The 24,963-nt window shown below is 34.3% G+C and overlaps 1 protein-coding gene across 3 annotated transcripts in view; it reads left to right on the top strand.

Moving 5' to 3' along the window:
- Nucleotides 1–748: 748 nt before the first annotated feature.
- Nucleotides 749–24,963, top strand: part of LOC142981905 (cell adhesion molecule Dscam2-like) — a 221,668-nt gene continuing 197,453 nt past the window's right edge. For all 3 annotated transcript variants that reach the window (XM_076128169.1, XM_076128079.1, XM_076128247.1), the window contains exons 1-2: nucleotides 749–897; nucleotides 2,175–2,239. In XM_076128169.1, coding sequence (XP_075984284.1) covers nucleotides 2,197–2,239 — 43 coding nt within the window. In that variant the 5' untranslated portion in view covers nucleotides 749–897; nucleotides 2,175–2,196. The remainder of the gene's footprint in view (nucleotides 898–2,174; nucleotides 2,240–24,963) is intronic.

The raw sequence follows: 24,963 nt of genomic DNA, 5'->3' as shown, positions 1-24,963 counted from the left end.
TAACGGGGAATAAAATTAATATTTTGTAATAATTATAATACGCAATGATCCAATTTTGGTAGGAGTTCTTTAAATTATAATACATATTTTACAGTACTCTACGAAAGTGCCTTTTTAATATCCTCGTCCTCTAAGATAATTAGTGCGTGTTAAAACTTTTATTAATAAAATAATATCGCCCGACTCTGTTAAGTAGGCTTTGACGGAAAAGTTGCCGACAACTTTACCTTCACAGATAAAACTTTGACAATACAGAAGCCACAATTAAAACACAGCCTACTCTCATTATCACAATAGTTTCTACAACTATTTCACTTCATTTTATTATCACTCTTATTAACACGCAGTACAGTCCATTATCCACCGAACTGTCCAGCGTTTGTCTTCACCAACGATATTCCTGAAACGACCGAAAACTAATTTCAAACATTTATAAGCACCTACAACCCGGCTGCCTAATTTAATTATTAATCGAAATTCACACAATAGGAATGAAACAAAGCCACGTTAATCTGTGCAAAACACGGTCTCATATTCAATTATGTCCGAAACAAGCGAATACCAAATGAGGAACATACCTATACACAGAATACCTATAAAAAATTAATACGGGTATCGGAGCGCAGTGGGTCAATTGGTCTACTGGTTATTCCATGTAATTGAGTTGCGGCTGTGTTACTCTGTGGTCGGTCGTATAGCGAAGTGCGGCGTCTCCCGCCATTCGCGTGTTCGTTGTGTAGGCGCGCGGTGCTCTACGGCGTAGAGCGTCTACGAGGCTACATCGGAAAGTATATCGCGAGTGAACTTTTGTGTTGAATTGTTTATTATGACTGAGTGCTTCGATATGTTTGTACAAGGAACTTGAATTTCACTTGTGGTGACGAAAACTCGAATAAAGTAAGTATTGATAACAGTTTTTTTTATTAATTTATCTCTACTTTTTTATTTGTTAGAAAAGTTTATATTTCGGAATTTCGTTTCCTAAAAGTATCAGAGAATTTTATTTCATCACGATTTCTATTTATCGAGATTATAAATTCTATTATTTTTAATACGAAAAGTGTTCTTACAATTGCAGTGTCCTATTGTGGTAGATCTTAAATTTCGGCGACAATTTATGTTTTTGTTATTAAATCAACGTTAAAATGTCATATATTTCAGCACAATTTTCTGAAAACTGTAAATTAAACTTGAACACTTTAGCAAACAATAAAAAAGTATTACAAATGACTTCCCGACACACAGGCCATGAGTCCACTCACCCCACAAACTCAGTTTCAACCAACTTCCGGATAAAACGAGACAAAAGAAAAATGAGGGAAAAGAAATTAAATTTAAAACTATAGTGAAATTGTGTTTTTATGACAAGTTTGTAGAGATATACTATGGTTATTCTCGTCAAGTTGTGAACTGCTATCAAGTTTACATTGGGCTCCCTATAATAGCTTAAAATCATGGGGTTAGGCAGAGATTGAAGAACATCGTTTGCTAGTTTGCTATAAAATTCATTTGTTTCAACACTATTCAATTTTTGTATGTCACACGTCAGTTGTAGTTATAACGCACCTCATGGTTTTATGTTTTTGTCGAGGATGTGTTGAATTGTGCATGTATTTGAAAGCTATGTCTAAACTTTTTAATGCATTTATGAAAATAACTAAAATATTACACAAGCTTTTTTTCTGAAGAACTTTATAAACCATTTTTTTACTAAACCCACATTATACAATTATGTCAGCTGATCAAAAGTTCCAAACACATTGTTTTTATCCTTAAATAATGTGGTGTCTACTGTGATCATATTTTTTGCCTCTGGTGTGAAGTTGTTTGTAAAGTAATCCGCGATTATTCATTCATTAAGTGTCCTTTAAACAAAAATGACAGAATATTATTATGCCATTTGGTTAATTTGTGTGACATATTGTCATACAAATGAACGAGTTTAAATATTTGTTTAAATTAAAATGTACAGTACGTATGTAAAGTACTGTACTGTATGTAAAGGAACATATAACTATCCACATGGATTAATTTTATCATATTAAACGTATTTTCACAAAATATTTTCAGTTTTTTTTCATAAACAAGTTGTGTTGAAGTTATTTTCAACTTTAACAGTAAAAAAAAAACAACGACAACTTGAAACTCACTTTCAATTTCTTTTTTTTTCCTAGGTTGCACGTGCGTGTTCCCAACATGTTCGGCAACATGTTGGCCGCCCTCCTCCTACTGGCAGCCGGTGAGTACTCAAGCAATACGTGTCTGTTCTAAGAACCAAAACAATAACATCTCCACGTTATACGTTTCAATTATAACATTCAAATCTTCCCTCTTACTTCTAGGTATCACGTGCTACCAAGTAGATTGTTCTACGTATTAAATAATACCTTATTTGATAAGCAATTGTGAGAAATATTAAATTTTATTATCTTACTGATGACGAAGGTAAACTGGAAAATAAGTGATTTATGAAGTTTTTGATTTTACATTATATTCAATTATATAAATAGTTACGGGTCTTTATAAATCAAAACTAATAATTTTCAGACAAAAAATTCTTTTCTTAAGGCAGTGACAATTTAGTACCCTTTTCAGGCATTGAAGTTTTTACATAGTAAGTAGGTAAAGATATTTTACTTATTCATAAATTGATAACTTAGCGATATTATGATAGTATCTGTAATTTTAATCTATAAAACCATATTTTTTCATTTTAAAACGGATTTAAAAAACTAAACAAACTCACCATCGATCATTACATAATACGTTACATACCAAAGTACATTCTTCATTATTATATAATTAAATCATATTTCTACATTAATTCAACATCACATAACATAACATTACACATCGTAACCCATTTCTACAATCTGGATCATTGGTGTGTGAGTCAAGTAGGCCGATTAACGAGAGTCACGTTTACCGCTGCATATTGGAATCGTGATATAAAATGCCGGACACGCCGCGTTATATCACTACTCAGTAATAAAAAACGTAGACTTTATGTGCCATAAATGAAGCTATTATTTTTTAAAATCATTTTAAGTCGTTCATGTATGACAAGATATTGTATGGATGTGTATAAGGCAAGGAAAGTTTGTAAAGATCGTTCTAAATGTTCTTTGGACTCTGCCTACCCCTATGAGAAAAAGGTGATATTATGTATGTCGTCTCAAAGCGATTAGGTAGAATAAGAAACCGCGGCCGCACTGCAAACTATTTCGTAAACTACTATTGTTCACTGTATTAAAAATTGATAATAATCAATTGTAAATTGAATTATTGGATTCTAACTAGATACGCTAAGGCCCGCTTTCACCAATACTGGCTAACTATACTATAGCATATTAAGAAAATATATTATATCTCACAATCATTTCTTGCTTTTGCTGTCACTTTATCCAGCAGTTAAGCTAACTGACACATATTTTTTAGACTGATGACATGAAAATTCGAAACTTTATGCTGTACTTATAGCGTGCTTTACCGGACACGGTACTTTACTCCCTACCATCTAATTACTAAATGGATTGAAGCCCACCATTGTGTGGTATCGAGTGGTCTTTTGATTTTAATTGATTCGCTGCCGGCTATGGTAATTATAAGAGATGTGGTACAGGGGAGTGAAGTGGGCAGCTGTGTGAGTGCATGTTTAATGTGCTGTGAGATTATTTACTATGAGTTGTCAATTGATTTTTAATTTAGTTATGAATGTCATAAAACTTTATTGTCTCCTATTGATTTTCAAAACAAAAAAACACCCAAAGAGAGGTTATTTCGTCTGCTATTCGATCAGTTTCTTTTAACCTATTACTGTCCCACTGCTGGGCACGGGTCTCCTAAATAAATTTCATATTAATGTGATGGTGGAAGAAATGCAAAAAAAAATTAGGTCTTGACACTTTTAGTTAATATGCTATTTCTTTGGCTAGCACAGAGTACCACATTGTTATGATTTCAATAAGAGAAACTTCATGAATGTAATTAACCAAAACTTTAAATTAATTGTTTCCAATCTTTAATTCAGGTACTCATTAACCAAAAACCGTGATTATTTCGAAATCATCCATTTTACAATAGTAAACTCCAAACTGATTCAGTTTTCTACCAAAATATTTTGACTTCGACTTCTACCAAAACGCTTCCGGCTGTATTTTGCCATGTTTTGTAAATATATTCTCAACAAAAACTCAGTTTGTTATTCTAATGCAAATCATAACGAGAGTCTTGATTCAATGGCGTCTATTATGAGGTAAGCAGGTGTGTGTAAGTACACTCCAATTGTTTTTATAAACGCCTCAAATGGCTTTTATGTACAAGTAGTGGATTTTGTTAGCTGCTTTTATAGACTTAAGTCTATTGCACAAAAATATATTGAGGTGATTGTTTTGTTAGATTTATGAACATTATGGTTTAGAAATTTGCGTTTTATTTAAATTGTACCAAAAAATATAGCTGTATTTACAATTCTGTTTGCTTTAAAGTTTTGTAGTAGGTATTGCTAAAACAATGTATCGGTTTATTTACGTAAATTATTTTTCTTTATCTCGATTGGGGATAGTCAGTTGGAAAAAATGGAGGAGGCCTTTTGCCCAATATCAGGACTGTAGTCGTCAAAAAAACTTTGGATCATCATGATTTTGGTAAAAAATCATTGTAGAGCCAAACTCTGAACTAAGTAACAACTATTTAAACAGAAAACCATCTCAGTTTAAACTTACTTCTGCCTAACATTTCTAACATCAGTAAAGTGAATTTATAAAACCAAAACTCTATTTCAATTTGAGATACAAGCAAATGTTTTACGCGACACATTTCAAACGCATTGAACAAAATCATTCATCAATCGTGATTTATTGTTCTACATTCGCACAAGCAAATATCAACCCTAATGCAAGGAAATAAGAACTAGCGGTGTGGTTGACAAACTTCATTTTAAACTAACAAGGGATAATTGACTTTAGGATTTCTTATATAAGGTGTATTTTGTATTCAGTGATACTATCCGGTTGTCCAAATTGTAATAAGTTTGAATTGTTTTTGATAATTTCGTTAGATAAAGATGCATATCCACCTGGTTTTAGAAAAAATAAGGACTAGTGTGTTGATTGAGGTCTTGTCCCATAGCTTTTTGTAGAAAATCCGTTCCCAAAACTTTACCTATATTATTTTAATTAATTAAAAGCCTTCATCCATGACAACACACAATGACTTAGGAGGATCGAAGACCCTTAAATGCACTAAACAACTTAAAAAAACACATAAAAACTTTCATTTCATAACAGCAATATTAGCAGCCAGATGAATTTTCCTTCATATTGTATAGTTAGTCATCATTTTATTCTTTCTTGAGATGATACCAAAGTTCAAGAAATTCCAACCGTAGCTTTGCTAAATGCCTACCTAGTAGAAAGTCAGCCTAATCGTCTTGTGAGAGCAGCTGAAAGAGCCTGGGTGTAAAGGGTCCGCGCGGGGCGTGGGGGGCAAGCGAGGGGGTGGGAGGAGGGGTAGTTGTTTCCCGCTAAACCGATTTACATAACGTTTTGTAATCGCCGTCACAATGATCGTGTCGTGCTGGCACATTATCATTGGAGAAAAGTTTCTGTTTGCCTTCTGTTTTATCTCATGTTATTAGTTTAGATTAAAGGGAGATAAGTGTTATGTTAGTTATCAAAGTGAAACTACAGTTAAACGGTTTTATTTTTATTGAAGAGTATTATATTGGGACTGTATCACGTCTTGTATACATTTAAGTAGAAGTGGCCCCCATTCGTTTGTTTTTCTTATTATTGAAGACAACAATAAACTACCTTGTCTACATAGGTTCATACGATAGTGTACCAAAATGCATATCATCATACCCAATTTTTTTCTGAATTAGTACCTAGTCATCTATATTTATTTTAGCAAAGTCACAAATGCCTTGAACTTTTCCCAAAATCTCAGTTATTATATCTTTCAAATTTCTCTCGTCAAAATTCTCTTGACACTGACTATTTCACCAAACCTTGTTACACAATAGTTACATATTAACCCAGAAAGCAAGCGGCGCGTTAAAACGTTGGCCGGTGCAAATTGTGCACAATACACAATACACATGAATATGTGAGAAGCATCGATGGCGTACACGTGACGACGACCGCGTCAATTTTATTGATGCATGTGTTGTGATGTTATATTGTGGAAATTAAGAGGGAATTGCATGGGAACTGTTCATAAGATTAGGCTAGGTTATGTTGCGATGTAGGAGAGAAAGGTGTATTGGGTCATTGGGCAAAAATTCATGGATTTTTGTGCTTTGAAATTGTTCAGTTATGTTTATAAAGGAAAATTGTCTGGGCTTAGATAAACTGACCTTTGATTTATATTGTGAAAGGCGAAAAATATTTAATAATTAGTAATGTTATGATAATAATTTATTATCATAAAAATAAAAGACTAAACTAAATCAGAGCAGAGTACTCAAAATACTTTTATTTTGTGATATTAAATGGCGTTTAACTGTAAACATTTAGTACCTTATAAACTATACAAACAATAAACTCAGAACAAAGCTGAGCATCGGACGGAACCGCATCATAAAATATAATCAATTTACAACTATTTAAAGATTCCATTTCCCGAACGTAAAATCTACCTTAGGGACTAAAACATTTATTTTTATATCGTCCAAGCTTAAACACAATATTCTAAACGGCCAGTGATATTCACAAGTGTTATAACAATAAGCGCAGCATTGAACCGCAGACGGTATTGTAATGACGTCACTTACACGGGTACAGCTGCGAGCGTATGAGAGCGCACGTGAAGACAATCCGATGCATAAAGTAGGTGTCGCGATACTCAGACTTACGGCCAGTGTGTGATGTCCGGTGTACGAGAATTGTTGACCACAAGTGATGAGCCGAAGCGGGAATATTGACGCTCTAGAAATAAATAGTTAGAGACCATGATAGGTGGAAAGAGTTAAAAGAAATGTGTCTTGATGTGTCTTCTTACAATATTTTTAGAAATGGTGACAGATAAAAAATATTTCACCGAAATACTTGTAAAAGGTGTGTTTTAACTTTGTATTTGTACAATGTATTTAACCTATCAAATACGGAGCTGCAAGCTAAGCCCACAACAGACTTCGCACTGTAACCAACGTGTAAATCATTTCCAAAGTAAACTAGTCTTTGTTAGTAAACAATAGGATCACATTAAAATAATTCAAATTTTCACTAAAAGTAGGTTCAAGTTATCAAAATGTTAATCGCTACCTCCTATAACTCGGCCCCTTATAAACCCAATGTCACAATCATGTAGTTTGAACGTGTCGCGAGAGAGATTGCACTTAATATTAAAAGGCTTATATCCAGCCAGGTTTGTTCACACTTCCTACTACACTACTTTAACTGCTTATTTGAAACTTTAAATATATGAGACATACGTGCTAGTTAAATATTTATATTAATGTGTGACTTTTTAGAAATTGTAAGTTGGAAATAAGTACGTCGGTTCTTTGTTTCGTTCGTTTTCGACAATAAGTGGATGTGCAAAGCAGCCATAAGAAAGGATTGGAAATTAACAAGAGCTTTGAAAGTATCTCAAAATGCATTATTACTATGAATGATTTACTTAGGCTTACGGAGAATACGCTACTGCACTTTTAGTTACGTTACATTAGCACTTCATGGAACTAAATACCTTTGGGTAGCTCCCACAAGGTCATTTAATTATGAACAAGACAGAGCTTGTACTATGTTGACCAGACAACTGATAAACATTTACATATTTTTATATTATACTCCTAAATAAATCAATAAATATTTAATTTACTCATTTAAACACAAACTCAGTACAGATACTCGTGCTCATCACTCACAAAAATCTATCCTAGGTGAGAGTCTATCACTCACCACGCAGTTTCTATCTGGCGTTAACTTGTAGGTAAATATATTAGGTCGGCGAAAAAGCCTTTTCGCATTATAGTCTGTATGAACTTGTTATAAAATCTTCTTGGCTTCAATAATCACAAATGAGTACACGGTTCATAAGGTTTCTTTCAGTGAGCTCGTGAGGTACCCAAATATCGAGCTTTTCTGTGTAGAGAAAAGATTTCATTACAAGTTCATACATACTATAATGCGAAAAGACTTTTCCCCCGACCTAATATAATTTTAGTTATTAGCAAATTCTAATATAGAGCAATTCTCTGCAGTTTCATTTATATAGGTTAACATTTGACCGTGACTTTGTTTGTAGTTAATGTTATTGTATTCAGTAAGCATTGTTCCACGTATCCAATTTCATGGATCTACTGCGGGAATCCGGGTATTTAAATGTAGAACCGTTCGTTTGTAGGATGCGTTTGTATAAGGATAAATAATTTGACTTATTGGGACTTCATTTTACTATCGAAAGTCGTCATTATATTATACAATAGTAAATTATTACGTGTTTAATATTAGAACCGCTGAATAAGCTACGAAAAGGTGCTAAGACTGGTTGCATATACTAGATATTTAATTATTAGTCTTACACAACTAGTCTGGCAATTTTTGGGAATATTATTATAGATAGAAAATTATATTTCCTTTCCTTCTTTGAAAGAAGTTTGCATTAATTTATTTACTACACTTAATGTTTATTGTCACAATAACCGTTACCGATTTTTTTGTAATGTGGTTCATGAAATTCAAGCCGAAATTACGTCGCAAACTGTAAGCCCAATACAAACACAAGAGGTCACTTCTATTGTAACTAGAATGAAAGGTCTGATACTCGCAATCTGCTCGGTATAACAGTGTAAGGTGTAGCGTGTGACTACGTTCCGTTCCACCGACACTCAGCGGTAAGCTCACTATAATTCGCTTTGCACAGTTTGCGCAATACAACTACGAGCTTTAGCTAGTATGAGATTAAATTTAGTTTGTTCGTGTATTAGTTTCTACGGTTGAATCGTAATTGAAATATTTTGAGTTGTACTGTTTCGAGTATTACTGTATATTTTGTACTGCTTTCCATAAATGCGAGTTTATGGAAGTGTAATAACTTAGATTATATTCGAACTACACAACTTGATTCAAATCAATATACATAACATCACGCCCGTTGCACTCAAAAGATTAGGCAGAGGTGTATGAAATACACCCACATTTTGACATTTTCAATTTTAGACCAATGCCATGAACCATGTAAAAATTTTTAGACTTACGGTGAAGGAAAACATCGTGTTAAAATTTAGCATGCCTAAAATTTGTTTGATGCATTTATTGAGGGCATGAAAAGTCCCCAACCCGCACTTGGCCAGCGTGGTGGATTTAAGGCCTAACCCATCCCTTGTTTGGGAGGAGACCCTTGCCCAGCAGTGGAACAGTAATGGGTTAAAAAAATACTCTTATATAAATGAAAAAAAATAAATTATATAAAAAAACCCGCAAAACAAAGTTCGCCGAATCCAAGACCTCGTAATCAGCAGTCGTATGCACTACCACAGAGGCAATCATCCCTAAGCAGCTGAATTGAAACTTAGTACGCGATCAGAGCCGTGGGTCAGCTACTATCATATCTCTTTATAGCCAGTTAACATGGACGTGCATATTCTTTCTCCAGCCAGATGTGGCAATGGCAATAAAAGTGGCAATAGAGGGCAATTGGGTCGCGCTTATCGTTCACGCGCCGTTACAGATACCGTGTCCAGTTGAACTGTGCCGCCCGAACTGTGTAATGTTCTGAATAGACGAGTTTAGTTGTAGTGTGTTTGCGCTTTGTGCTAAAGGGTTCTATTGAGAATTGTAAGATTGAAATCAACACTTATATTATAATTAATGCAGAAACGTTTTTTTCTGTAACGCTTTCACGGCTAATTTGCTGATAGAGTGATTGAAGGTTAAGAATCTAACATAGATTACATCCATTCCCGATATTTACGAAAATTGCAGGCAGAGATATTAGGTAATATTTTAGTTAAACAATTATAGTAAAAGAAACAAATATAATAATATGTTTAAAAATGAATTGAACGTTTTATGATCACATTTCAAGGATGGATACTCACTCCGTAGTACATAATATATTATTATGAAATAAGCGTCTTCGTACTTCAAAGTGCCTGATATTTTGTAAACTTGAATAATATGAGTTTAATATACTTTGAATATTAAGTTTTACAGCTTCAGAAATATACATTTCCGTTTCTACTTCCCACGCATTGACCCCGGAAGCATTTATGTATAAATATTTATTTCAGATAAATTGACTGTTTCTCTCAATTAGAGCTGTTTCATAGAAAATGTTTTGATTAAATGATTAATTAATAATCGGAACGGGAGCAAATATTACTTTAAAGCTGTAATTGCTTTAATTATGATTTTCGAATCATGAAGCAGAAAAATAAATTAGCAGTAATTTTATTTGAATATCACAATATTGTGTAATTTTCCTTAGAAATAATTTGTTTAATTTGTTTTATTGACATGTGTTTATGCAGTAAATATTTGTAAAGATGTACCTGGATTCGATTAAGTCGTCCCTTCCTAGGTACATTTTATTACTCTTAATAACAATAATAATTACACAGTTGATTGTCAATAAACATTTTGTTGGTGCTCAAAAACGACAAGTTACATTAGGGTTAATTGTGAAAAATAATAAAAGACCTACGGATAGTTACAAAAATATCGCTTGTTATCATAAATTGAGTTCGTAATAGAAAAACACGTCAAAGTAGTTCGAGTTGTGTTTGCAAATAAAATATTCCGTTAATAATAAAAAATGCACTTATGAAACGTATCATCGTTTATTAACAACAAACAAACAAAGTAATTACAAAAACATTCATAAAACAAACAGTTTTACAAAAATACCTACACAAAGCAATCACAACCGACTAATTTTCATCGAAACGGAATTTTTATATAAAAATTTTAATTCCGACATTCCATCGTTGAACATATCTATCACGGGCAACCGGCGCAGTATCAAAGCGTCGCGGTTTCATCGACGCATCCACCCTGTATACACATACAACCAGTATAAGAAGACCCGTCCACCCAACGTAATATCGCCTCGAAATCTCTCGTTCAGAGCTCAAGTAACACTGGTGTTCATATGTAACATTGCCCCACTTTTTAATTACATGCATCAAGCTGCCTGAGTGCAATTTTAAAAAGGATTTCGTGGTTTTATGCTTTAAACATTGTGTTCGCTTCTTTGTTTCATTTGGATGTATAATATGTATTAAATTGCATTGTAAATGTTTAATATGTATTACATTTTTGTATGAATGGATAACGGATTAGTGACCTGTGTCCGAATTTGTTCATATTATTAATTGTAGTGTTTTTTACGGTTTTATTGCTAACGCTGTGTAATAAATAACAATATTCAGCTTCAGCTTTATCTAAATATAGAATCAATATATTTCTGTTTGGAACAAAATAAAGTCATTTGTTAATTTAAGTTCTTTAGGGTCAAAGGATTATAATTAATTAATTGATTATGATTATGATTGTCAAAGTTACATTATTAATTTACACGTACAAATTAAACATGTCAAGTCTTTTATTTTGTTTGTCATTTACTCTTACACGGCTAAACCACTGATCGGATTATATTAAGCGAGGTGATACCTGAAAGCTCGAGAGCATTATAGACCACCATTATTTTTAATAAATCGATGCCTAGTTATTGGTTACAGGGGCTAAAAGATTGCACACCAGTGGGCAGCTAGTGTCGTATAAAAACTTAATTCATATGAAGTAAGAAGTACTATCCAGCATGCAGTACGGGTCAGTAGTCACATCAGCGGTCGCGCGGTGTGACGTCACGCGTCGATATCACGTGATTGATGCGCGCCCAAGGGTTCATGTGCTATAATATAATAAATATATGATTTAAGTTTTAACAAGTTATAACACGGCACCCTGCAGCAAGACTGGTTGTCAGACTTTCAAGCTTTCGACTACTGTTAACGACTGCCAAAGATCTTTGAAAAATGACAACCCGACAAACAGACCGAAACACGGAAGAACTCGATATGTATAAGATGATCACCCATCCACCAACCCCGGCAAACGTGGCGTAACCATTGAGATAGGTCCGTGCAGCTGTTGTTAACTAAACCAGTTAAACCATTAACCACACATTAAACCATTTAACTTAGTGATAAAACTCCCAATGAAATCGGTTACAATGGCGTACCATCGATCAATGGTATCGGCCGCGTCACAACGCTATTTATCATCTAACGTTAATTCATCACGCTGATAACTGGACAGCTGTAACGGTTTACAGTATTGCAGATAACCGTTATATCGTCGTGTTTGTGATTTGAAAAATTATGTTGTAGTCTTTTTTTGGTTTAATTTAACTGGTTAGCTTGCAATTGGATTTAGAATTGTTGTAAATCAGATTGTATGGAGGATGGCAACTGATACGAGAATTAAGTGTTTCGCTTGACGTTTTGGTCATTGTATTGGGCTCAGTCGTAGAAATACTGCAGTTAGGATTAGTCTCTATAAATAACAACGTATCAAACATTGTCACCATTTCTTTATTCATTGAAGAACACAAACCTTATGATTTTTCACGGCTGAAATGTGAGTTAAGCACAATACCCGCTAGAATAAAAATATTGTAACAATATTTCATTATTTCCAAAGATCACTTTTCAATATCAGTTTCCATTACGTGCTAGCTATTACAATCGCGGTGTAACGAACCTGTGCTCTTTGTGTTCGAACACATTTGAGGCACATTTGAGGCGCATTTGAGGCGCATCGAGAGCACATCACGACGTCTCGTTATTTTAGACACGGCAACAGACACTCATGTAACACTGATTGTTCACTTGCATTGTACGACGATACGTTCAATAATGAACTCATTGTTAAAAACCTATTTCAGTATTTGATTAAGATAGTGTTTAATTCCGAAATATTGAAAAATTTTTCATAAGCCAAAGTTATACCTTACTGAAATGATACCATTTCAACAAAGACTTTCATCCTTCCAAAAAGTCATAGGACCTCTGTTTTAGTAGGCTTAGTCTTTTAGAAATAGCATGATTTTCTAAAGCCGAAACTTATGTCTAGCAAGCGTTTGCCGTTTAAAATGGCTTGAAGAAATTAGTTTCAGTGAAAGACGCTTGGAGCGCTGATAATCTTTTCATACATGTCGAGAGTTAAAGTCAGTTGTCGATAGTTGTTAATATTCTATAAGCCTTCTTGTCATACCTATTTATTTCCCATCGTCGCATCCAACTTATTAGGTATTTGTTTCGAAATGGCTGATTTCTGATTGATTTCTACTCTTTACTAGTCCTATTACCAAAACGTTAATATAATCCAAAATTGGTGTCCTATTTAATAAAGAGCAACATTGTTTTAACAAAGACTGTGCAGATTAATTAGGATTCAGCAGCATCGTGCCGTGACTGCGATCACGAGGCTTTGGTCACGGCGTGACGTCATCACGTCAACGTCAATGCACGGATTAACGTGTTCATTGAAATTTTAACACTAGCACGGTTATTTTGGGAAATTTGCTGGTATGATGAGAATGAGATGAGTAGATCGTGTCTCTGTAACTTTTTTTCTGTCTATTGCAAGTGAAAGACAAAACTAAATTTGAAAATTGAAAGGATATTAGATATGTATCGGGGAAAAATACAGCTTCGTTTGATTGCTAAGCTGGTATAATTGTAAGTAAAAGGTTATAAATAAGTAGACTCTGCATTAAACACACAAATGTGCCACATGTCATAAACCACGCGTGGGGATCAAATTCAACTTCCTCAATATTGTAATACACCATAACGATTAACCTTAGTAAGTAAGGCTTAGTGTCGTTTTCACGTGTAAAATCAAGTCAATAACAAAAACAGTCAGTAATTAAAACCAAATGATAAACACATAACATTTTGCGGCTACATAAGTGGTCAGTGCTTAAACCCGCCACCAGCTGCGCTACTTTAAAACATTCAATATTTTTCACACACGAGATGGCCGGCGCGAATTAAAAACGCATGATGGATCACGTTACACAAATATGGGGAAAAAGTAAATGAACTCTCACCCCCTACCGACATAACCACCCCCTTATGGGGGATGATTCCCACGTATATTTGAATTTTATAATGTTGTACTTGTTGTAACTGAAAGGGTGGAGATTGTATGATGTGCAGTTTGTGATTGAGATGTGTGCATTATCGTTTGAGAAAGCGTTTGTAAGTATCATGCTTCTAGTACTAGAGAATGTACCATTAGAAAATCCAATATCTGCTTGATAAAACTGTAAAACTCTTTTTTTCAATAATTATCTATACACGATTGTCTGTATAATTACAACATTTAAATTTACTTGGAAAAATATAAAAAACTTAGCGTCCGATTTTTTTCAGTATAAACTGATTGCTTTACTAAATATTCTTAATTCAGTTTCTATTTACAATTTAGTTTATTCCAAATCCAATTATCAATTCGGAATCATTTTCGTATATTGAAGGAAGTGCAAGAACTTAAAGACATCAGTAACAATCAAACCTTCGTCTTCCCGGTCAGCATTTCACCACACAGTACGAGGATCACAAAGGTCGTCACACATTAGATATGCGAGTGTAAGCGCGAGGCGAGCGGCGGGCGGTCCCCGCGCGCCGCTGTTTGCTTTTACAATGGAAATTATTCTGGCAAGTGTAACGATGATGCGTCCCTAAGGACTACCCGATCTAAGGATTATGGATAAGTGATAAGCGGTAGCGGGAGCGGACAGAAAACCAAAGGTCCAGTTTGTATTTTGAGGTATTAAATAAGAAAATAGTATGGTATGAAAAATGTAAACAAATAACCAAAATGTGAATACTACATCAGCTCATAAACGTTTGTCACAGAATTTAATGGTACGTTTAGTTACCGCAACCAGGAGATATTTTGATCGCTTTATCTATTTCGACGGAAAATGTTAGTTTACACATACGTAAACAAATGCATAAAATACGATACCGTGAGTAATAACATTTTGAAGCACAGAGAAAAAATTGTGACGCTGTATAAAAGTTATTACATGTTTTGTACTACCGATATTCACATATCGGTGTCACGATATGTGAATGTTACCAAATTGTCACGATGTCACGCTGTTATCCCCGCTGCCTCTTACACCTTACTCCACAGTCAATATTTGACTTGCTGATACGGCTGAGGCAGTAGCAGTTTGATGCGAACTTTACAATATCTGGCCCCGGGAGTGCCGTAGTGCTCACACTGGACCATTAACGGGTACCTACTTCGATTACACCGCTCCCGTTGTTCGGTTCTTTACCTACACTCGACACTCGTGCCAAGTATCGTAGCATTCGGTGATAATAGTGTACAAAATCCAGGGTGATATTATTGCAACAACTTTTGGAACAGTTTTAGTTAAAGTTTGAGTAGAAATCTACAGAATTTATCAAAACTGAGAATTTTGAGGTTAGATAGGTTTGTGACGTTCGATGTAATTGCTCTTTTGGTCTACTTAATTGTATAACAGGTTTATTTTGGTAACATTCAACAATACAAGAATAACAAACCGCTATGAATATACTGTAAAGGAGCCTTCTTTTGTTGTTTTTAATTTAAATTGTTTGTGAATATTCTAGATAGCAAGTGGTAGACCAAGAAGAAGGGAGAACATGCTTTATTTTCCTTTATGACCATGAGGGTAATGTAAAAAGAGTTAATATCGTGTGAAAATATAGTTGAAAAAGTAGTTTAGAATGGATTGTATTATAATTTACAATTTGGTCTCATTCAATATATAATTATGTTATGATGTGGTGAAAATGTAGTGATGTGTATAGAACATTATCACGAGCGGTGTGTTAATTGTTTACTGTGTAAGCAGACGCGTTAGAACAACACGCTCTGTTTGTACGACGACACATATATACACACTTATACATATGTATGTATTATATACAATATGTTTATGAACTAGTGACGTAGTAATGAGAGCTGAAGGAAATTATTTGACATGAAACTGGTCTGGATTTTTTATACGGTTCTTACTCGGAACAAATGTTTGAATGATTCGTAAAAGGATATTTAAGGTTAATTTTGAATGAATGAAATACTCTTTATTGTACTTGTATAAATAAAATAAAAAAGAAGATACAACAAAAAGAATAGAAATGGATAAAAATAAAAACAAAATAAAATTAAGATGGTAGGACAATTGGCGGCCTTATCGCACTTTTTTTGTTTTCTGTTAATTGTACTTTTAATTATGTAATATTATAATGTAATAAGTTTTTGTGAGGCAAGACTATAAACTAAGAATGTCATACCTTTAAAATAAATTAACAGATAATAATTATGTTCATTGACCGTATTCCTTTTCATATAAGAAACTTCAACTTATAGTAAAAAAAAATCCGTGATCAATAAGTTCTTAGCAAATAAAACCTCTTTCAAATGCCATATCTAAAAAAACCTCATCGTGACATAGAAACTATAACCCACTTCGTATAACCCGCAGTTCATATCAAACCTCTCCCGTCGTGTAATAAAAAACCCAGCGCGGTATTAATGAAGCGATGCGAGGAGATCGTAGCAATCAAACGCGGATTACAGCCAGCTGACAAAAGTGCTGGCTACGGCTCCGTAGACCGCGCATTGTGCTACGAGACTGCTACGAAGTGCTACGGCGCTACGCTCAATAGATATTTGTTGTTGAGTTTACGATAGATCGAAGTTGAATGGAGATGTTAGCAGACAGAAAAATCAATTCCCTCTTCATATTTCTTTTAAAAATATTCTATTAATACAAAACTTTAGCTGTATTTTTAACATACATATTTCATTTTATGTGTTAATCTTTCAAACAAAACCTGAAAGCCTTTCATTCTTTATACATATTAATCAGTATTCACCATTCTGTTTGCGTTCTACGTATTTTTCAATGACAATAACCTATGAAATCCTCCGCCGTCTTTAGACCTTGCCCAAATACCTATTCAGGTGAGGACAATAGGCTCCTGCAACAATGACGGGTACAGTCGCGCAGACGAACACTGGCTACGTACAGTCAGTAACAAAAGTCACATACACAAAGCATAGTTGTCAAACGTGATTCACTTTTCAAAGATACGTAGATTATTTCTATTCATTTTTACCAGTCGTACGTAATATCTCGGTTATTTTTAAAGGTTTAGCCAGAAGTGAATGAAATGGTTCGCCGTTAATAATGATGGCCTCATGTAATAGAGGGCGAGTATATCACATTTTTAAATATTTCGTTAATAGTCGAGTAATTATGATTCCCCACGTGTTATTATCGAATTTTATATTGGCTTTCTTTTTAGTTTTAATAATTTACGACGGCTTGCTTCACTTTTACACAGTTTACATGGTAGTAGTATTATTAAGACCAAATTATAGAATAGATACTATTTTTGAAACACACTTTTCAGTTTTCAACTTGTGCTTTTACTAACAAACTGCTCGAATATTCTATTGTATTTAGGTTTTTAAAATGCTGATATATTCAGTGTATTATGTTGCTATCCGTACAATAAACAGGCGTTGTCGTAACATATGCCACGCGAGGAATTTGTTGTGCTTTTCACTGTCGCAGAAAAACGACCCAAAAACTTTAAATAAACTGTAGTTTTTTGACTGAGACTAGAGTATTTTTAGTACCTTTTTAAATAGAGCATTTTAACTATCATTAGTTGATTAGCAGTATCATTGGTCTGCTTAGCAATCGGAGTAAAGTGTTTTTTAAACACTTTCTGCGAACAATAGACTGCTTTTATAATACTTACTAATTACTGTCGCAACTCGTTGGATATGAATCTCCTACTACAATGCGTTGTCTAAAGGTAAGGAGCAAAATAAGATACAGGAACAGTGTAGCATCCAATTTAATAAATAGCAAAAACCAATAAGACCGATGAACGGTTACTGGCAATTCAAGGAAGAGGCCTATACTCAGCAGTGGGATATAGGTATAAACTAATAAAAAAAAATACGCAAGGCAAGTATTTTACCAAAACTTTAGGTATAACACTTAATATAAACAGAATTCTTTGGATTATTCCACTAGCAGCTTTAGTGTAATATATATTATACAGACATCATATTATTGCCACACAACCATTAGAAATTCTATACTTACCTCCCACGACCCACCTTACCACACAACATAATGCACGTCTCTATAAATATCCAAGTAAACAAGTGTGGGTGTTTATTTCTAATTAGTTGATATTTGAAGTAACAAAGACTCCCACTACTCAATGTCACGGTACAATAGTCATGGAATTTTTCAGATTTCGGTTATTAAACTGAGTGGGCAATGTGACACTGTGTGAATTTATAGGTACATATTTTAGTGAAGAACTGTAGGTACAATATGCATAATAGTGAAAAGTATTTTTAATTCATTCGAATGTATGGACAATCCTTTGGTTATCTTGATGTTTCTGCAAGACTGCTTTCACGGGTGTCGCAAAGTAACCATTATTATACACAGTACTTTATTCACATTGATTTCTTTCAACATCGCAACATCGTAAACCCCTACAAAGCTAAGAGTATGAAAACAAATTGTTGTACGTCAAAAAATACATTTTCTATACACAAAACCTGCAAACTAAGTTTCATATAATTTACTCAAAATTTACAAGAAAAAATACAAACACAAAATAATGAAACCACAAAACGTTGTTTAAGTAACGTCCGCAATAATGACTAAAATACTAAATTTAGGACAGCAGGAGCTTTACTCAGTAATTGAACCTATGTAAGCTGATACCTTGTTTAATTTCGTTATGAAATAATTCATACGCGGCTCGCCTCAGAGAGCCAGCAAGCGTACACATCGAAATACTTGAATGAATTTGTGTCGTGCAATTTGTGTTTGTATGTTTCAAATAGTTTTGTTAGTGAAATTTATGTGATGTTTTATTCGTTTTAGTTTAACTATATTTTGGGACAGTTTAGAATTTATTACTGAACAAATCTTAAAATATTTTTTGTTGCTTTGGGTATAGCAATTTGAATTTTTAGCTAGACCAAATAGATGTTCTTCGAGATTTATATTAAGAAATACATAGTAAAAACCCATAGTAGCAAAGTTGAGGTCAAAGACCTCGGTGCCTCAGAGAGTACTTAAAGCTCCTGCGACTGACTTCTTGTCAAAAACTCATGCACAAGTTGGCCAGTTTCAAATTAACTAGAATCAAAGGACTTATATCGGTCGAAAGGACATTTTTATATTGTTCTTGCTACTCCCCAGTCGAAAGTATAAAACGTGTTTTTTTTTTGTAATTAGAATGCTATACCGACTGCCAATTAGGTTGCCAATTAAAATAAGATGCTATAATCTATTTACTAACTTCAAAATGAAAAACAATTACACACATAAATGTTTTAAAAGCTGAAAGCATAAGTAGTTAGCACAAAGCGGTAGTAAATCATACAAACTAGTAGTAGTCCACAAAAGTATTTAAATGTTGAACCACAGCTCGTGGTCAAAGTTTGTTCAGTGCAATCTTACTTACATCATAATTTGAAAGTGGAAAGTTCCTCTCATACATAACATTGCTTCACCACTAGACTGATGAGATTACTCCGCACACACACACACACACACATACTTATAATCATATCCGCTTAACCCACACTATGTATAAAGGGACTTTGATGTGCATCAAAATTTTGCGGTATAATTGGGTAGATTTATTATCTAATCATATAATTCCGTAAGTCTCAAATATGAGTAGCAGACACCTTTTTTAACTGCGTCACAAATCTATAGCGCAGTCATAAGTTTTCAAAAATAAAAAAAAACAAGCGAATTATTTATAAAGAGTTTTTAATATCAGATTACCAAACGAGATTAATTCCTACACTTGATTTCACATGAAGCACTAAAACATAGATAAAAAATTAATAGACTCCATTTCCATTGAAAAACTAATACCAATGACATACACATGTTTATACATACACAATCGTAGAGTGAATGTAGTGTTCCACATATCAGTGAGATCGCATTAAACAACACTCGTCGCTTATTGATTTCAGATTAATTACCGGCCGCGGCTCAGAGCGGCCGCACTCGTTTTAATTCCTACGTGATATTAACGAACGTGATCAATATTCACTGATTCAATCTAAACGCGAATGTTACCGTATGTACTGATTTGATGAGGGAACATTTGATTTTCAATGTTTGCTTATGGTTTGGTTTGTGGAGTATATATTGATTATAGTGCAGTTCTCTACCACTATAATTATTGACTATCGACAACAAGCTAGCTTTTGAGAAATTTTGTATGAGGATCTGATCAACGCCTCTAGTGGGAGCCGCAAGAACTATTTTTGCAGCACATTTTAAATGTCGAACTGTCGATGCTCGATCGTAAAGAAATACGCTACCTACTGGTTGCTAAAGTGTAATTGTAAGTGGAAAATTTTGTGTTTAAGACAAAGATTCCATTTCTTGATGTGATTTTTTTTGTAACTGACCTTTGCGCAATACATTACCTAATATGGTACTTGTGCACAGAGGCAAAGGCATTTTCTGTATTAACTAGACTACTTTTGTGTAATGAAATCTCTACATCAAATGCAGAGATCATTGAACTATGTATTTTTTAAAATTTGCATAAAGTTACAACTAATTCCTCTGTAGTTACTAGTACATAGTGCATAGGACTAGTACCTACTCATTAAAAACATAGTGTCAGAAAGTTGACTAAACTTTATATCATCACAAAGAAAAATATCAAAACAAACTGCCTCGCAAAAACAGGAAGCTCATAAAATAAATAGTGGGTGCAAGTATCAAGATTGTAATTAATAGCGTGCGGTCAGCGGTTAAGTGCAGTGATACGAACTCTTCACGGTTATAAGCGCCTGGTACGTGGTGCGCGGCTGAGCGTAGTTATTGACGAGTTATACTTTAAATATATACTGAATACTTGTTGTTATCTAGTATGAGTATTAATTACTATTTAATAGAAAGTTTGTTGTATTTACTTTTTGCACAAAATTATCCTTGATTACTGTTTATATTCTTAGCACTAGATCTTTATTTATTGCTTTGCAAGCTAATTAATTTCTGAGGTAGGTGACTACGACTAATGATTTTCTAATAAAAACTTTAAAAATCTTGTCCACACTAGTTACAGGCACAAATCAAAGGCTAATAAAAAATGGGAAGCAATATAAAATATTTATTCAAATCACGACTGCATGGTCAAAATGCAAAGTTATCAGAAGCATGCAAGGTAGTTACAAGAAACTTACTTCCATCACTCCACATCAATTTGCCTCCACACAATGCTTAGTGTGTCAGTGTGTGTTCATTGTGCTCGAGCGTAGCGCGTCGCATGCAAATGGCGAACTCAGCCCGTCATCGACTACGGCGTAGCACGGCGGCCGCTACGAGTGCTACGCCACACTGCTACGACGTGTCGAGCATTCGAAGAAGTTGAGACTAGCAAATCGTTTAGAGAACTTACAGAATTGTGTTTGTAATATTAAGTAGCTAGTAAGTACCTTACTTTTTATCAGCTGTTTTACTGATACAATCTATATAATGTCCTCCGAAAAGATGCTAAATTTCAAAACCCACTAGACAATCACTAAATTGCTTGAAAGTGCAAAAATGTATAAAAACTACACGCAGTTCAATACAAAAACAATATCTTACAACGAATCAAAGAAGAGCCAGAACAATTAAAAATTCGTATTTTCTTAGTCTGAGGGCCATTAAATCATTGAAGAATGAATATCGGGTGGTTCACAGGCAGCGAGGCAGCACTCCGCAGGTCGCAGGTTGCAATTCAAATGGCGTTGCTCGCTGACGGCGCGCTCCTTTGACGGCTATCCACCAAACGCTGCCGAGATCGATCTAGTAGGGCTGACTCGAACAAAATATGGTAGAGTGAGATTTTTTTTAAATGGTCTACTAGTACCGAGTGGATGGAATTTCAAAGTAGCTTTGTTCTGAAATTAAACCTGTAAAAAGAAGAATAAAAAATAAAAGTCATAGGGGCAAACAATTAATTTAGGTATTATATTTACTCAAGTAATTATTCGATTAAATACATTAAGTTTGTTAAAATTTTCCAATCTGGTTTACGGTACTTTAGCTATAAACTTAATATAAGGCGAACGATATTTTATAGTGAACCAATTATTACTTTTTATTAGACGGTCTAGTATTTGACCCTTGTTCTTGTTAGCTGAAATATTCTTTACGCATACGAGATTTGAATTAATAATTGACTTGTAATTATTACCACGTTATTGTTATTAGTAGCTCATTAGTAATAGCAGTTAGTTATCCTAACATCGCCATAATCTAGTTATTGTCCGTTATTCAATATCGTTATACAAATTATAGCAGAATTGTATAATAGTTGCGGTTTCCCGACGGCTATTTGAATAGCCGCTATTATCGTTTTATTGTTTAAATAAATTTAGGTCAAACCGTAATGTGGGTTGTAATATTTCTAATCATTGTTGCAATTTATTGTCATATTCGTTATCTGTAATAGCAGGTTACAATTGCAGTACAATACACAATGTAAATGTTTGTATTACTTAATAACACTAGATGGCCAGTCAAACTTTTGTGTATTATTAAGTGTATGCGCCAATTAAAGTCTCTTAAAAACTAACATAGAAATTGATAAGTGTAACTTAAACCACGTACTTAAAACTACTGCTTGCTGTAGCATTTAATACTTTAAAGCGCGTCAGCCTATGTGTAACTTCGAAAACTGAATTTTTTTCGTCACTGGTAATAAAAAATAAGGAGTAATTTTTTGAAACGGAAAACATTCAATTTGATTTACAGTCGAGTAACTTTAGAAGTAGAAATTAATATAAGTATAGTTGGAGCGTGTATCAACCCTACACCCGCCGGCGGGTACGATTGCGCCGAGAAAAAGTATCCTTTGTCTGTTGATTGGATTTTAGCGATTGTTTGTTCCTGCGACGAGGTGAGACGCCGAATAGTACCGGGTTCGATCCAATAGTGCCGTATCCGCCTTTAATGGGAACTTCTTCACAAAGCTGCTTTGTAAAGTCATGCCGATAGTGTTGGGATGTAGTTTTTGTCTGACTGTTGTATTGACATAGCTTTGTACCATTGTTGTACGGAAAAACTATTAAATTCTTGGGACTTTATTGCGGAGAGTTGAAAATATCGTCTTTAAAGTACTTACTCGCTTTTATATCTTTTAGAAATCGCAAATCTCATTACATTACTTGCATGCATATAGAAATGTGGGTTCATTTATCCACAAACCGTGCGCTAGGGTATGGACATCGCAGACGCGGGAGACCCAAACGAACGAAACATTTGAAAAGGAGCTTGTCGCCGATAGGGTGATCTGGAAGAAAAAGGGAGAATATGCCTTCGTGTGAGGTAAAAAAATCTTATATCTCCATATAAATATATCACATGCGGAAATACATTTCTATGTCATCATCAATAATTGCCCGATACCTTCATAACATAACATCCCGTAACAATAACATACACGCAAACAGCATCTATCAGACCTCAAATCACCTCTACCCAATTACGTCACACCCAATAAAGATGACGTCACACGCACCCTTCTCACTTTGGCCATAGTTGCGCACGACGGCCGATAGATGGCGTTGTACCAAGAGCACTTCCGCCACAGGACTTATTGCTAATAGGGTTAAGACGCTCACAGCTTTTTGTAAGATAACTTCAGAGAATTTCATTCAAGACGTTTGCGACTATTTTTTGTAGAGGAAAGTCTTTTCATGCATTTTTTAAATGCGAAAATAGTTCTTTATAATTCTTTGATATTAAAGACGGAATATTTACAATGGTATTTTTGCTTTTGCTACAGATAACGACAGTAGAATACTAATTTGAGTGTAAAGAATATTATTATTATATGTATAAAATATAATTTATGTATATCAAAACTTACAGCAATATATTCCAGTAGATTCCTTAACAAATTAGCAATGAAAAGCATAACTTTATGCTTGTTAAAAACTGAACTAGCTAATCTAATACTAACTGTACACGAACATTTAGAATCTGTTTCGTAATATCAGTTGAATTTCATTCACGTAGTTGGAACATAATAAGCCTCTCTACATTTGCATCGCAGGCGGTTTCGCAAGCTATCTTGCCTTATCTAAAAACTGGCTATATTTTTACATACAACAATATTCATAAACATACAACTGAATAAGTTTCAACTACAGAAAAATATGCAGAACATATTCTTATACAATCATGATTGATAAACAATTGTATGGGCTATACTTGAAACTTTCTTACTTTTAAAGGACAAGTATTTTTTTATCTTTTAACATACAACTCCCGTACTAAGAATTGTTCCTGTGTCGCAGGATTTATAAATATACAGACAACGGACACAAAATACAACCCATGTGAATCGAACCCGACGCACCGGTTGCAGCGTAGCGACCACCCTTACCACTGAGCCACGGGAGGCTATCTTTAACCAAATCTTAGCTGGTTACTTCTCCATTTCAAAAAAACCCCACACAAGTAAAGTCACGTTCAAAAACTAGCTTCCAAAACACATTTAAAACGTGTCAGAATATTTCCCATAAGCATTAAAAGTGATGGTCGGGGCACGCGGCGTCGTCCGACACGACCGGGATCAACCCGCCATTATTACCTGCCCGCTTTTATATCATTCACTCGCTGACAGGGTCACCCGGGTAGACTTACTGAGATTACTACTGTTACAAGATATAGTTTATGGATAGAAGAAGGTAGAATTGCTTCTTAGAATTAGACTTTATTTCAATCTGGATTAAATAATATCAGCATCATTCACCCCTTACGCGAATGTTTCAAATTGGCATTAGACAGTTAACTTTCTCTGACTGTTTTTTAAATTGGATGTACTCAAGGCCTAACCGCTTCCTCATTACGGGAGGACACCCTTGCCCA

This window comes from Anticarsia gemmatalis, chromosome 1 (assembly GCF_050436995.1).
Source record: "Anticarsia gemmatalis isolate Benzon Research Colony breed Stoneville strain chromosome 1, ilAntGemm2 primary, whole genome shotgun sequence".
NCBI lineage: Eukaryota > Metazoa > Arthropoda > Insecta > Lepidoptera > Erebidae > Anticarsia > Anticarsia gemmatalis.
The sequence above is the reverse complement of the archived record's forward strand: the minus strand, read 5'-3'. Positions and strand labels throughout refer to the sequence as shown.